General features: G+C 44.3%; 1 protein-coding gene across 1 annotated transcript in view; it reads left to right on the plus strand.

Moving 5' to 3' along the window:
• Positions 1-16,055, plus strand: part of LOC140208011 (NACHT, LRR and PYD domains-containing protein 3-like) — a 33,330-nt gene extending 17,275 nt beyond the window's left edge. Inside the window, exons 5-10 of the mRNA XM_072276543.1 lie at positions 1,726-1,897; positions 1,995-2,060; positions 10,918-12,655; positions 15,394-15,480; positions 15,636-15,803; positions 15,968-16,055. Coding sequence (XP_072132644.1) covers positions 1,726-1,897; positions 1,995-2,060; positions 10,918-12,655; positions 15,394-15,480; positions 15,636-15,803; positions 15,968-16,055 — 2,319 coding nt within the window. The remainder of the gene's footprint in view (positions 1-1,725; positions 1,898-1,994; positions 2,061-10,917; positions 12,656-15,393; positions 15,481-15,635; positions 15,804-15,967) is intronic.
• Positions 16,056-16,276: the final 221 nt, after the last annotated feature.

The following is a 16,276-nucleotide window of genomic DNA, read 5'->3' on the forward strand; positions in this document are numbered from 1 at the left end:
TCCTGAAGGAATTCCAACAGATTTGTCAGGCAAGATTTTTCTTAATGGACATTGACTCATTTTATCATGTGCCTCCAAATACCCCAAAACCTCCTCAGTAGTGGACTCCCAACATCTTCCAACCTTCGGTCAAGTTAACAAGCCTATAATTCCCTTTCTTCTGTCTCCCTCCTTTCTTGAAGAGACTGGAGTGAGATTTAAAATCTTCCAGTCCTCCATAACCATTCCAAACTCTAGTGATTCTTGAACAATCATTACTAGTACTTCCACAATCTCTTAAACTACCTCTTTTGGAAGCAAAGGGGTGTAGTCTATCTTGGTCATGAAATTCATCTATCTTCAGAGCTTTCAGCTTCCCCAGCACCTTCTCCTTAATAATTGCAACTACACTCACTTCTGCCCCAGACATTCTCAAATTTCTGGCACATTTCTCATGTCTTCTGCAGTGAAGGCTGACGTAAAATACTTCCTGTTATCTCACGCTATTCTTTATCCGCCTGCTACTGCCATATCTTCCTGGTTTACTGTGTGCTCTATTGCTTCTCTTTCATTATTTATGTATCTGAAGAACCTTTTGGTAAGCTCCTTTGAATTATTATCTAGCTCCTTTCATATTTCACATTTTGCCTGCTTAAGGCTTTTTAGCTGTCTTCTGTTGGTTTGAAAAAGCATCCCAGTCCTCTAGTTTTCCACCATTTTTGCTATGTTTTATGCCCCCTTCTTGGCTTTTGTGCTGGTTTTCCTGAGTTCTTTGTCAGCCATGTTTGCTCATCCTACCTTTAAAACAATTCTTCATCTTTAGGACTATCTATCCTGCACCCCTGAAATGCTCCCAGAGATTCCAGCTATTCTTGCTCTGCATCATTGCTGCTAGACTCTTTGTCCAATTTGCCAGGTCCCCTCTAATGTCTCTGTAATTCCCTTTATTAGACTGTAATACTTATAGATCTAACTTTACCTTCTTCCTCCCAAACTTCAGGGTGAGCTCTATCATATTGTGATCACTGTCTCCTGAGGTTCCTTTACCTTAAGCTCCCTAATCAAATCTTCCTCAATGTGCAACACAGAATACGGATCCACCTTTCCCATAGTGGCTTTAACCACAAGATGCTTTAAAAAACAACTCATAGGCAATTGACAAATTCCCCTTCTTGGGATTCAGCACCATCCTTATTTTCGAAAAAAGGCACCTGCATATTGATATCCCTGAAGAATATTTTAACGTCGACCTTTCCGCATGCCTTTTCGATCTCCCATTGTAATTCGTAGCCTACATCCTGGCTAATATCATTTCCATCAGCGTCATTTTATACTTGCAGTTTCTTAACTCTACCCACAAGGCTTTTACATTGTCTAATCTAATGTCACCTCTTTCTAAGGATTTTTTTAAATCAACAGAGTCAACCCAACCCCCCTGCCTGTCTTTTTGATACGATATGTATGCCTGTGTATAAGCACCCAAGTATGATCTTCTTTCAGCCATGACTTCGTGATGACTGCTCTCCATTTGTTTTCAGTTTCTTGTTTATTCATTCACCGTATTTATTTAGAATTTGCTTCAGTTACTGCTTCGCTGTTGTAATGACTGAACCCAGGGAGGATGAGGCAGTGGACATGTGACTGCATATGTTTTGAAGCTACCAGGACCATGAACAGATATTTTACTCCACATTCTGCATGTCTTTCTCTCTGCTCCACAATATATTCATTACTTCCTTTTTGTAGAAAGTCACTGAACTGACAGAGAATGGAAACCGGACAGAGAGTTCCACACTCTTCCTCAGCTTGGTGATGGGGAAAGGCTCCCGGGTCCGGAGGGCGATGTGGGAATCCTTTATGACATGGAGGACTGAGTTACCAAAGTTGGACAAAGTACTGAAGGAAATACAGGAGCTCGGTATGTTAAAGCCACACACTGAATGCAAAGGCATATTTAAATAAACAGTTTTAGTTATATTAGTTCTGTTTTCATGAAAGCTTTTTGATTTAAACAGGCCCTGATCTGCAGGAATACTTGTACATCGCCCGAGGGTTATCTGAGTTACCCACTCAACTGATAGGTGAGTGATAAAATGCACCGTTCAAACCACATCTCAAATGTTAGACTGTGACTTGGCAGAAACTGGGAATCAAAATTCACCATAAATCTTTCGCTGATCTCTGGATTCAGGTTACAATTCAGAGAATCTCTCGTTGCAGCCTGAATATTCTACAATGTTTTTTTATTAATCCAGCTGTTGGTTCGCTGGCGCCTTCACTTCAGGTCCTAATGTTATGGGAATCTCCACACACCCCAGGCAGTCTCCTGATACACTGCATCTTCCAGCCCAGGTGACTTTTCTATCTTCCGACCAATTACAATTGCCTCAGTCAGTGCATTCCAGGCACCCACTACTCTGCGAGGGGGAAAAAAAAAAACAGCGTACATGTTTTGTAAATGCTATCGCAGCTTAACCAAATGCCCTCTGGTAATAGGCACTTCAATCATGGGTAAAAAACAAACTGTAGGCTGTCTACTCAAACTGTGTCTCTCTCAATCATACATCATGTCATGTCAGAACTTCAGAGTAAACAAATCAAGTTAATCAAAACTCTCCTTGTTGCACATGTTCTCCAATCCAGGCAACATCCCGGTGAAGCCATTCTGAAAGAATGCTGTCAGAGTATGAACGATTTTAAAGAACAACTGATAATAGATGTAATTTTATATGTAGCCAGGAGCAAAAGCAGAAATCGTTCGTGTTATATTGACTATCAACAAAGAAACATTTTATTCTGTCCCTCATTCATGGTTAATAGAAGTTTCTAATATACAAGAAGCACTCAATACTTGTGAAATTTCTACAACACCTGATGGAGCATTGGCGTACATAATCACCGTATTAACAACCATGTTTATCAATACAAACTTGGGCATTTTCCAGAGCGATTCGCTAAGCCCACTATTGCTCTCTATAGCTTTAAACCTGCTCTCTAATTTACTGAATGGGACAGAAATCATGTCTCAAATCAGGAAAAAAAACAAACAAACTCTATCTTTATTCTCCTAAACATGGATGATTCGAAATTATTCGCTGTTGCATTAGTAAAGCTAAAATAATTTATATATAGTATTGGTTGCATATGTATTTGTCCACTTCAAGTTAAAATTTAGTCAATGCGTTTAGTCTGTGCGGATCAGCTTTGCACATCTGGACAGTGAAATACCTCCCCTTTCTTTTTACAAAACTGCCCGAGCTCTGTCAGATTGCATGGGGATCATGAGTGAGCAGTTCTTTTCAAGTCACAGTTCTCCTACATCAGGTTTTCCTCCAATATTTCCCTGTATTTTGCCTCCTACCTTCACAAGCTTTCCAGAGCTTGCTGCAGTGAAGCAATCCCACAGCTTGATGCAGCCACCAACATGCTTCACGGTAAGTATGGTGTGTTTTTGAAGGAGTGTGACGTTTTGCTTACGCCAAATCTACTAGCATTTGGTCTAATAGCCAGGAAGCTCAATTTTGGTTTCATCAGACCTTAGCACCTTCTTCCAGCTGACTTCAGAGTATCCGACATGCCTTCTAGCAAACTGTATCTGAGATTTCATGTGAGTTTTTTTTTTCAACAGTGTCTTTCTCTTTACCAATCACCCATAAAGCTGCGACTCATGAAGCACCCAGGCAACAGTTGCTGCATGCACAGTCTCTCCCATCTCAGCCACTGAAGCTTGTAACTCCTCCAGAGTTGTCATATGTTTCTTGGTGGCATCACTCACTAGTCTCCTTTTTGCACAGGTACTCAGTTTTGGAGGACTTCCTTCTCTAGATAGATTTTAGAGTTCCGCCATGTTATTTCCACTTCTTGATGAGTGACTTAACTGTACTCCGTGGGATACGCAGTGACTTGGGAATGTTCCTGCATCCATCTCCTGACTAGTGATTATCAAAAACCTTTTTGCAGTGTTACTTGGAGTGTTCTCCTGTCTTCATGTTATAGTTTTTGCCACGATACTGACTGACCTGAAGTCGGACATTGCAGATACAGGTGTATTTTACTAAATCAATTGAAACGACTGTGTGGGCGCACACATACAAGTAGCAAATGTCATTCAAAAAAATCTCGCTTTAGTATACAAACTGAAAAAAACTATGAAAACAATCCTGATTCACTTGTACAGTCTTGCTGTCATGCTGTGATTGATCCATTATAACTGTCCGGATATAATTTTCCAGGATAAACAAGTAAAAACAGCTTATTTAATAGATAGAGATTCCAAATAGACATAACTTACAGAAATCATTTAATGAAAAACACCAGATATATGCTGAATTAAATGAGGAAATTGAAAGTCTGTGGGACATGAACAAGGTACGCATTGTCCCACAGTAATATTGACAACTGGTATCATCCCAAAAGTACTACACAATAGTATTAAACAATTAGGTCCACATATGTAAATCTACGGAAAGCCACAATAGTATACACAACGACAGTAGTCTAAAATTTCCTATCAATTCAGAACTGAATGTGCCGGACTATGTCCGTAGCTCACGATTTACTAGTTTGAGCTGGAAAAAAAATAAAAATATTAACTTACTTATAAAGCACTTTTCATCCAGACGACGTCATTTAAATTGCATGGAGTAAAGTGCAAACTAGCAAATAAAAGACAAAATGTTGTCAGTCATAACCAAGTTTCAATGAAACGTTTTGTGCTGGCGTTTAAAAGTGACAACCGGTGTCTCCATCCCTTACCAGTAGCTGCGAAAGTCTTTGTCACCCTATTCATATACAGTGGCATGCAAAAGTTTGGGCACCCTGGAACAAAATTTCTGTTACTGTGAATAGCGAAGCGAGTAAAGATGACCTGATTTCCAAAAGACATAAAGTGAAAAACGACACATTTCTTTAATATTTTAAACAAGATTACTTTTTTTTAAAATTTCCATCTTTTACAGTTTTAAAATAACAAAAAAGGAAAACGGCGCGAAGCAAAATTTTGGGCACTCTTCATGGCCAGTACTTAGCAACGCCCTCTTTGTAATCGCTTTCTGTAGTCAGCTAAGAGTCTTCCAATTCTTGTTTGGGGGATTTTCGCCCATTCTTCCTTGCAAAAGTCTTCTGGTTCTGTAAGATTCTTGGGCCATCTTGCATGCACTGCTCTTTTGAGGTCTATCCACAGATGTTCGATGATGTTTGGGTCAGGGGACTGTGAGGGCCATGGCAAAACCTTCAGCTCGCGCCTCTTGAGGTAGTCCATTGTGGATCTTGAGGTGTGTTTAGGATCATTATCCTGTTGTAGAAGCCATCCTCTTTTCATCTTCAGCTTTTTTTTTCCATGTAGGGACCAATGACGTGAGTAGGAAGCATGAGGAGGTCCTGAAAGGAGCATTTAGGGAGTTAGGCGCCAAGTTAAAGGACAGGACCTACAGGATAGCAATCTCAGGATTGCTACCAATGCCATGTGCAGGCGGGTTTAGAAATAGTAAGATAGCGTAGATCAACACGTGGCTGAAGACATGGTGCAGGAGGGAGGTCTTCAGATTTATAGATAATTGGGCAGTTTTCCAGTGAAGTGGGGACCTGTTCCGGCGGGATGGTCTGAACTAGAGGGAAACAAATATTCTTGCAGGTAGGTTTACTAGAGAGGCTCCAGTGGATTTAAACTAGATACAATGGGGGAGGGGAACCAGAGTGTAGGAACAGATGTATGGAAGAAGGAAGAAAAAGAAGATAGTAAGGCTGCTTGCATCGTTATTGATAAACAGACAATAGAGGTGAAAAATTTCTTAAATGCATTTATTTTAATGCTAGGAGTATTGTAAGAAAGGTGGATGAACTTAGAGCATGGATTGACACCTGGAAGTATGATGTAGGTATTAGTGAAATATGGTTGCAGGAGGAGTGTGATTGGCAGATAAATATTCCTGTGATAGAATCGGAGTGACAAGCGGGGATGGTATTGCATTGCTTGTCAGAGAAAATATTACAGCGGTGCTCTGGCAGGATAGATTAGAGGGCTCGTCCAGGGAGGCTATTTGGGTGGAATTGAGGAATGGGAAAGGTGTAGTAACACTTAGAGGGGTGTATTATAGACCACCTAATAGGGAGCGAGAATTGCAGGAGAAAATCTGTAAGGAGATAGCAGATACTTGTAGTAAGCACAAGGTTGTGATTGTGGGAGATTTTAGTTTTCCACACATAGACTGGGAAGCCCATGCTGTAAAAGGTCTGGATGGTTTGTAGCTTTTTAAATGTGTGCAGGATAGTTGTTTGCAGCAATACATAGAAGTAGCAACTGGAGAGGGAGCAGTGTTGGATCTCCTGTTAGGGAATGAGATGGGTCAGGTGACGGAGATATGTGTTGGGGAGCACTTCGGGTCCAGTGATCACAATGCCATTACTTTCAATACAATTATAGAGAAGGATAGGTCTGGACCCAGGTTTGAGATTTTTGATTAGAAAAAGGCTAACTTTGAGGAGATGCGAAAGGATTTAGAAGGAGTTTAGTGGGACAATTTGTTTTATGGGAAGGATGTAATAGAGATATGGAGGTGATTTAAAGGTGAAATTTTGAGGGTACAGAATCTTTATGTTCCTGTTAGGTAGAAAGGACAGGCTAAAAGTTTGAGAGAGCCATGGTTTTCAAGGATTATTGGAAACTTGGTTCGGAAAAAGAGAGATATCGACAATAAATATAGGTGCTTGAAGAATATAAAGAAAGTAAAAAGAATCTTAAGAAAGAAATTAGAAAATCTAAAAGAAGATACGAGGTTGCTTTGGCAGGTAAGGTGAAAATAAATCCAAAGGGTTTCTACAGTTATATAAATAGGCAAAGGATAGTGAGGGATAACATTTATCCCTTAGAGAACCAGAGTGGACAGCGCTGTGTGGAGCCAAAGGAGATGGGGGAGAATTTGAACAATTTCTTTTCTTCGGTATTCACTAAGGAGAAGGATATTGAATTGTGTAACGTAAGGGAAACAAGTAGGGAAGTTATGGAAACTATGATGATTAAAGAAGAGGAAGTACTGGTGCTTTTAAGGAATATGAAAGTGGATAAGTCTCCAGTTCCTGACAGGATATTCCCGAGGACCTTGAGGGAAGTTAGTGAAGAAATTGCAAGGGCTCTGACAGTAACATTTCAAATGTCATTAGAAACGGGGATGGTGCCGGAGGATTGGCGTATTGCTCATGTAGTTCCATTGTTTAAAAATAGTTCTAAGAGTAAACCTAGCAATTATCAGCCTGTAAGTTTGACGTCAGTGGTGGTAAGTTAATGGAAAGTATTCTTAGAGATGGTATATATAATTATCTGGATAGACAGGGTCTGATTTGTGCGTGGAAGGTCATGTTTGACAAATCTTACTGATTTTCTGAAGAGGTTACTGGGAAAGTTGACGAGGGTAAAGCAGTGGATGTTGTCTTTCTGGACTTCAGTAAGGCCTTTGACAAGGCTCCACACGGAAGGTTAGTTAGGAAGGTTGAATCGTTAGGTATTAATATTGAAGTAGCAAAATGGATTCAACAGTGGCTGGATGGGAGATTCCAGAGAGTAGTGGTGGATAACTGTCAGGTTGGAACCGATGTCTAGTGGTGTGCCTCAGGGATCTGTACTGGGTCCCATGTTGTTTGTCATATCCATTAATGATGTGTATGATGTGGTGGTAAATTGGATTAGTAAGTATGCAGATGATACGAAGATAGGCGTTGTGGATAATGAAGCAGGTTTTCAAATCTTGCAGAGATATTTCGGCCGGTTAGAAGAGTGGGCTGAAAAATTTCAGATGGAGATTAATGCTGATAAGTGTGAGGTGCTACAATTTGGTAGAACTAATCAAAAGAAGACATGCATGGTAAATGGTAGGGCATTGAAGAATGCAGTAGAACAGAGTGGTTTAGGAATAATGGTGCATAGTTCCCTGAAGGTGGAATCTCACGTGGATAGGGTGGTGAAAAAAGCTTTTGGTAAATTGGCCTTTACGTATCAGAGCATTGAGTATAGGAGTTGGGATGTAACGTCAAAATTGTACAAGGCATTGGTAAGGCCAAAATTGGAGTATTGTGTACAGTTTTGGTCAGCGAATTATAGGAAAGATGTCAATACAATAGAGAGCAAGATTTACTAGAATGTTACCTGTGTTTCAGCCCCTGAGTTACAGGGAAAGGTTGAACAAGTTAGGTCTTTATTCCTTGTAGCGTAGAAGGTTGAGGAGGAGCTTTATAGAGGTATTTAAATTTATGACGGAGATAGATAGAGTTGACGTGGATAGGCTTTTTCCATTAAGTGTAGGGGAGATTCAAACAAGGGGACATGAGTTGAGAGTTAGGGGGCAAAAGCTTAGAGGTGAACGAGGGGGGACCTCTTTACTCAGAGTGGTGGCTGTATGGAACTAGCTTCCAGTGGAAGCGGTAGAGGCAGGTTCGATATTGTCATTTAAAGAAAAATTGGATAGGTATATGGACAGGAAAGGAATGGAGGGTTATGAGCTGAGTGCAGGTCGGTGAGACTAGGTGAGAGTAAGCATTCAGCACGGACTAGAAGGGACGAGATGGCCTGTTTCCGTGCTGTAATTGTTATACGGTTATATATGATCGATTCTCCCCCATGCTTGACAGTTGGAGAGGTGTTCTTTTCATGAAATTCTGCACCCTTTTTTTTCCTCCAAACATACCTTTCTCTTTGCGGCCAAAAAGTTCTATTTTAACTTCATCAGTCCACATGACTTGACTTGTTTTGAAAATGCATATTTTTTTTAGGTCTTTCTGTGCTAACCTCTGACGCTGAATTTTGTGGTGCGGACGCAGGTAAGGTTTTCTTCTGATGACTCTTCCACGAAGGTCATACTTGTGCAGGTGTCGCTGCATAGTAGAGCTTTGTTAAATCTTTCTGAAGGTCTTTTGCAGTCAAATGGTCGTTTTGATTTGCCTTTCAGAGCAATCCTACGTGCAGTTCTCTCGGAAAGTTTTCTTGGTCTTCCAGACCTCAACCTGACCTCCAAAGTTCCTTTTATCTGCCATTTCCTAATTACATTACGAACGGAGGAAACGACAACCTGAAAACGCTTTGCTATTTTGCTATAGCCTTCTCCAGGTTTCTGGGCATCACTTATTTAAATTTTCAGTGTGTTAGGCAGCTGCTTAGAGCCCATGGCTGCTGATTGTTGGGACAAGGTTTGAGGAGTCAGGGTATTTATAAAGCTTTGAAATTTGCATCACCTGGCCTTTCCTAACGATGATTGTGAACAAGCCATAGCCCTAACAAGCTAACTAAGGTCTGAGACCTTGGTAAAAGTTATCTGAGAGCTCAAATCTCTTGGGGTGCCCAAATTTTGCATCGTGCTCCTTTCCTTTTTTCACTCTAAAATTGTACACTAATCTTGCTTAAAATGTCGAAAGTAATGTTTCATCTATAACTTTATGACTTTTAGAGATCGATTCATCTTCTACTCACTTAACTATTCACAATAACAGAAATTTTGACCAGGGGTTCCCACTGTACAAATGTGCCTCAGAATTTTATATTTTAGGTGTTGAATTCTATATTTTAGCAGCATAGTTTTAAAACAACCTGGCGCAGCTCCTTTGCCCTTGTAACTTATTGTTTGCCTGCACTGCAATTTTTGACAACTGCAACACTGCTTCCATGTGATAATAATAGACCAATTTACCGACTTATTTTATGGCACCCCTTGGTTCCTTAAAATTGTTACAACCGTGGGTGGTAGTGGGGATAAGCTTCCATAACCTGTTATTGCTCCCAGTGGCATGCGACTCAAATAGCCTCCCAAAACCAAGTCCAGATCCTGGCCTTCATGTGTGGAAAAGCGACTAAGCCCGGCAGAAATGGTTGACTGGCGCTTTTGAACCTGTTGCTTTGGGCAGATGGGGCTTGTCAGCCATTGTTGGCAGATTGTCCAGGAGAGAGAACACTCTGATCTCAAAACTCCACTGCCCTGCAACTCTGCACCTCATGCGGAAGACTTTGGGAGTAAACCCGCAGGGCAACACCTGAAGCTGGAGATGGAGCACCTGAGGCAGACGTAGGTTGTGTTCGATGCAGACTGGCAACACTTCTGGTGCCAAGCTGTATCAGGCTCTGCTCTTCCTTTGGGTTCATCAGGTGCATGGAGAGAGGGAGCTTCCTACATGGTTAAGAGCTTGCACTCCATAGCGTAGTGTCCTGGCTTGCGTATCTAGTCAGCTGGGGCGCAACGCCCATGGTCAACCCAGACAGACGGAAGCCACATAAGACAACATCTCACATCCCAGTGCCAGACTCATCAGTAGCAGTTGCCAAGACTTCACCACCCTCTCTCAGAAGCATGGTGCACATCACTGAGACACTTGTGGTCTCTCCCATTCAAGGAGATTCCTTTCCACCTTTCTGCACCTCCACCTTCACTGAAACTGAAAATTGCCCATTTTTTTTCTTGTCATTCTGGTGGGATGTTGCTCTGAAACTTCTCAGTGATTCTTTGTACAGATGCTGCCGAACTTGAGTATTTCCTACATATTCTGCTCCTGTTTTGATGCAAAAGCAGTGGACACCTGTGACTCCCCAGTGTGCAGCTTTGCCAAAATGCACAGTGCCCTGCTCTCCATATTTCCACACCAGATCAACATTAACTCTGTCTGTTAATGAAGCAAACAACGCTTTAAATGTAGTGAAATGTCGTTCCACGGAACTGAAGTCAGGATTGCAACAGGACACCGGGGAATGTTCACCTTCACAAATAGTACCAGAAAATGTGAAATTCTGGGAACTCCATCACTGACAATTCCGGTATCTGTGAACAGAACTTTACTTCGTGCCCCGATATCCATGGAATCATTGAATTCCTGTAATCTCAAACACTGAATCTTGAAATGCAATTATAAAGCTCTTTGTTAGGTGAGCCATTTAACATTTTGACTATGTCTCTGTTCCCATGGAAGATGTTCAACAGAAACACAAGGAGACTCTGCGGGCACAAACTGAAGCACTGAGAGTGAACACCATCCTGATGAGGGAGAAGGTGAAGGTTTTCCAGCTGGTTGATCGATACGCTGAGCTCACGGTCATTTCCACTGTTCGAGAGCGGAGACTGGTAGAACATGAACTGCTGGCGAGAGGCAGAGTCCATGAGGAGTGGAGACAGAAACATCTCCGCCAAGAGCTGGAAAAAATCCAGACTGACCAGTTATTCCAGAGCAGCTTTTCCCGGAATAAATGCAAATCTGGAAGTTCGGCAACAGTGGCTGGAGTCCCAGGGATCGGGAAAACAACAATGGTACAAAAGATTGTTTATGACTGGGCCACAGGGACAATATACCAACAATTCCAGTTTGTCTTCAGTTTCAAATTCCGGGAGTTAAACTCCATTAACACTAGAATAAATCTGAGGGAACTGATTCTGGATCAGTATCCTTATTTCGGGAATATCCTGAGAGAGGTCTGGAAGAACCCAGAGGGATTGCTGTTTATATTCGATGGTTTGGATGAATTCAAACACAAAATTGATTTTGCTGACAGTCGGAGAGATACAGAACCCAAGCACCAGTGCCCAGACCCCGAGTGGTGGTGTGAAGTATCGGATATTGTGTACAGTTTAATCCAGCACAAACTGCTCCCAGGGTGTTCAGTGCTGGTGACCTCCCGCCCCACTGCGTTACATTTATTGGAAAAGGCAGAAATCAGTGTCTGGGCTGAAATCCTGGGATTTGTTGGTGAGGAACGGAAGGAATATTTCATCAAGTATTTTGAAGAACAGACAGTGGCGGCAGCTGTTTTTAAACACGTGGAGGAGAACGAGATCCTGTACACCATGAGCTACAACCCCTCCTACTGCTGGATCCTCGCTCTGGCACTGGGCCCTTTCTTCACACAAAGAGACAGGGACCCACAGCGAGTTCCCAAGACCATCACCCAGCTGTATTCCTACTATATTTACAACATCCTGAAAAACCACGGCCGTGAGATTGAGAACCCCCGTGACGTGTTTCTCAGCGTTGGTCAGATGGCCTTCAGTGGAGTGTCCAAGAATAAGATAGTATTTACAGATGCAGATTTGATCAACTATGATCTGCAGCCTTCCCAGTTCCTGTCCGGGTTCTTGATGGAGCTTTTGGAGAGAGAGGATTCTGCCCGGTGTGTGGTGTACACATTCCCACACCTCACCATCCAAGAGTTTGTAGCTGCAGTCGCAAAATTCCTGACTCTACGTCCCAGGAAAATCCTGAAATTCCTCACTGAAGCCCACAGCACGACAGATGGGCGATTTGAGGTATTTCTCCGTTTTATTGCTGGTCTCTCCTCGCCCGTGACAGCTCGGGGCCTGGAGGAGTTTCTGGGTTCATTTCCTCATGAAACAACCTGCCGTGTGATTGACTGGGTGAGGGAGGAGGTTAAACGCCAAAGTGGAAACACATGGAGTGAAACTGGTAAAAGGAGCCTCTTGAACGCATTGCACTACCTGTTTGAGTCTCAGAATCGTGGACTGGTTCAGGCTGCAATGAGATCTGTGGAAACACTTTCATTCCGTGGAATGACACTGACTCCGATTGACTGTGCTGTCCTGTCTCATGTCATCGGACTCTGTGATACAATAAAACACCTCGACCTTTGGAACTGCCACATTCAGTGTGAAGGAATCCAGCGGCTGGGACCCGGGCTGTACAAGTGCCAGGAGCTGAGGTAACTTGATTTATTTCTGACTCTGAACTGTGAAACTGTTCCATTGTGTTGTTTCAACGTAAAGGGTTTGGATAAAAACAGATCAGATTTAAAGAATAGTGACAAATGTCAGGGGTTCGGACAGTAATTCCCCAAGGACTTGGGGAGGTTTCTGTTTTTCCTTGCGAGGGGATATTGGAGTCTTCATCAGATCAGTGAACAACGGCCATTGGTTTAATGGTAGTAAATCACAGGAATGGCCGTGTTTCTCGCTGCCTGTGACACGTCCATTGACAATGTTCCTTCTCACAGTTACTGACACCCAGACCAACACTGACTGCAGCAGGTGTGACGGATCTGAGCAACCTCTTCCCGAAGAAGTACAAGAGAGGGTCAGAGGAATGTCCCAGTGAGAGAGAGAGAAATACCTCTCAGATTATCCTCCCCAACCCCTCTCCCCGCGTGTGACTATCACGATCACTGCAACAGTGTGACTTTGTTCACTGCCAGATACCCAGCACTCATGTGGGCATCACCTCTTCCAATTGTGGGGTTCAATTCTGACCATCCCTTCCCGTGCATTCTACGTCTGCATCACATCCTATTGTGGAATCTCGCTTCCCCATCTGCCTTCCACCTATGGGATCTCTCTTTTTCATCCGCCTATGGGATCTCTCTTCCCCATTCCCTTTCCTCCTGAGGGATCTCTCTTCCCCGTTCCCCTTCCTCCTGTGGGATCTCTTTTCTCCATTCCTCTTCTCCCATGGAATCTCTCTTCTCCACCCCCCTCGCCCTGTGGGGATATCTCTTTCCCATCTTCCTTCCTTCTGTGGCATCTTTCTTCTCTGTTCCCCTCCCTCTAGTGGTGTCTCTATACCACATCTCCCTTTCTCCTGTGGGATTACTCTGCCTCAGAGCTTCATACCCATTTCCCAGAGAGGAACAAAAGACCGTCAGCAGACTGTCAAAACTTTACACCCTGTTCCCGGTGAGGGACAGGAGCCTATCACCGGACTGTCCCAGCTGTACAACGCCTTCCTGGTGAGGGACAAGAGACCTTCACCAGACTGTTTCAGTGAGAAGGAGAGAGTTACCTCTAAGATTATCTTCCCGCTGGCCTTCCACGTGTGTGACCATCACCATCAGTCCACCTGTGTGACTGTGTGCAATACCCCGCCCCCAATTGGTCATGTTCTCTACCGATTATGGGCCCTAATTCCGACATTCCACTCACCAGCGATCTACCTCAGAATCAGATCCTCCTGTCGGATCTCTCTTCCCCATTCCCCTTGTTAATGTGGGATTTCTCTTCCCCGTTCCCCTTCCTCCTGAGATATCTCTCTTCCCCGTTCCCCTTCCTCTTGAGGGATCTCTCTTCCACATCTTTCTTCTTGATGGATCTCTCTTCCAAGCGACCTTCCTTCTGTAGGATCTCTCTTTCCCATCCCCCTTTCTCCTGTGAGATCTCTCTTCCCCGTTCCCCTTCCTCCTGAGGGATCTCTCTTCCCCGTTCCCCTTCCTCCTGAGGGATCTCTCTTCCCCGTTCCCCTTCCTCCTGAGGGATCTCTCTTCCCCGTTCCCCTTCCTCCTGAGGGATCTCTCTTCCCCGTTCCCCTTCCTCCTGAGGGATCTCTCTTCCCCGTTCCCCTTCCTCCTGAGGGATCTCTCTTCCCCGTTCCCCTTCCTCCTGAGGGATCTCTCTTCCCCCGTTCCCCTTCCTCCTGAGGGTCGTCACTACCCCATCCGCCTTCCTCCTGAGGCGTCTCTCTTCTCCATTCACCTTCTTCCCTGGGGATCGCTCATCCCCTCCCCCTTCCCCCTGTCGGGTCTCTCATCCCCTCCCCCTTCCCCCTGTCGGGTCTCTCATCCCCACCCCCTTCCTCCTGTCGGGTCTCTCATCCCCACCCCCTTCCTCCTGTGGGATTTCTCATCCCCACCCCTTCCCCCTGTCGGGTCTCTCATCCCCTCCCCCTTCCCCCTGTCGGGTCTCTCATCCCCACCCCCTTCCTCCTGTGGGGTCTCTCATCCCCACCCCCTTCCTCCTGTGGGATCTCTCATCCCCACCCCCTTCCTCCTGTGGGATCTCTCATCCCCACCCCCTTCCCCCTGTCGGGTCTCTCATCCCCACCCCCTTCCCCCTGTCGGGTCTCTCATCCCCACCCCCTTCCCCCTGTCGGGTCTCTCATCCCCACCCCCTTCCCCCTGTCGGGTCTCTCATCCCCACCCCCTTCCTCCTGTGGGATCTCTCATCCCCACCCCCTTCCTCCTGTGGATTTCACTTTCCCATCCGCTTTCTTCTTGTGGGATATTTCTTCTCTATTCTCCTTCCTCCTGTGGGATCCCTCTTCCTCACCCCCTTCCACCTGCAAGTTCTGTCTTCCTATCCCTTCTCCTCAGTTGGGGTCTCTTCCACCATCTCCCATCGACACATTCCCATTCACAGATCTTCCTCACTGTGGGATTTTCTCCCATCATTTTAACACTGCTCCTTCCCACTCCCTCAGATCGGGAACACTTTTCTCACCATCAGGGAATGAGACAGAATATGTGGAGTTTACAGGGTCACACCGACAGACTACATTACTGACATTCGGTGAATACCCTGGAGCTAGTCAGTGAGGGACGTTGACAGTGATGGGAACTCCGATCAGTGATTTACTGAAGGGTTTAATGTTTCCTGAAATATCCGAGTGAGAGAAATTCCCTCAGACCCACAGTTTGAATCATTTTTTTCATCAATTTGTCTGTTTTGTGTTTAGCCTTGGGATGAATGAGCTGGGAGATTCAGGAGTGAAACTGGTGTCTGCGGCTCTGAGGAACCCGGAGTGTAAAATACAGAAACTGTGGTAAGTACCAGATTGTGGGAGATTGTGTTTACTTCCACCAGATGTCTGACACTGAATACTAATGTGATTAGTAATTGTGTTACTGATAAATACTGGGGATTTGTACCGTCTCCTGTCTCTCTCTGTCCTTCACCCTCACTCTCTCTCATCTCCAGGCTGAGGGATGTCGGTCTCACAGATTCTGGTGCCGAGGATCTTGTCTTCGCTCTCAGTACAAAACCATCATTGAGGGAGCTGAACCTGATATCAAACTCGCTCACAGACCGATCTGTCCCCGCTCTCCGCCGCCTCATACTGACAAACCCGAATATGAAGTGGATCGAGTGAGTGTTTCTCATAATGTTCAATGTGATAAAATATCAGCGGATCTGCGGGTTTTCTGGTGATATTTGTCTGTGAGTGTTGTTGAAACATTAACTCCGGTCCCCTGTTACCGACACCGTTGTGTAATTTGTTCATTTCATCTTTATTCTTCCATCTTTTTCAGGCTGTACGGGAATCAGTTCAGTCGGACTGGGAAGAAGGAATTGAGATCTCTGCAGGAACCCAGACTCGGACTGAGAGTGGATCTGTGAATATTTGAATATGTGAATTATCCCTGCCTGTGGGACAGGGAGATTTTGGCCGATTCCCTGCACTCCCCATTAACTCCTGCCCTCCCCTTTAATTCCCACCCTTACCTTTAATGGCCGCGCGCCAGGAATAACTTCCAACCGTTCTAACGGAACTGGCTCCAGTCTCGCGCTCTGTGACATCAGAAGAGTTCCTGCATGACGTATTTCCGCCTTTTTTGTGG

The sequence above is a fragment of the Mobula birostris genome, chromosome 13, assembly GCF_030028105.1.
Source record: "Mobula birostris isolate sMobBir1 chromosome 13, sMobBir1.hap1, whole genome shotgun sequence".
NCBI classification, from domain to species: Eukaryota; Metazoa; Chordata; class Chondrichthyes; order Myliobatiformes; family Myliobatidae; genus Mobula; species Mobula birostris.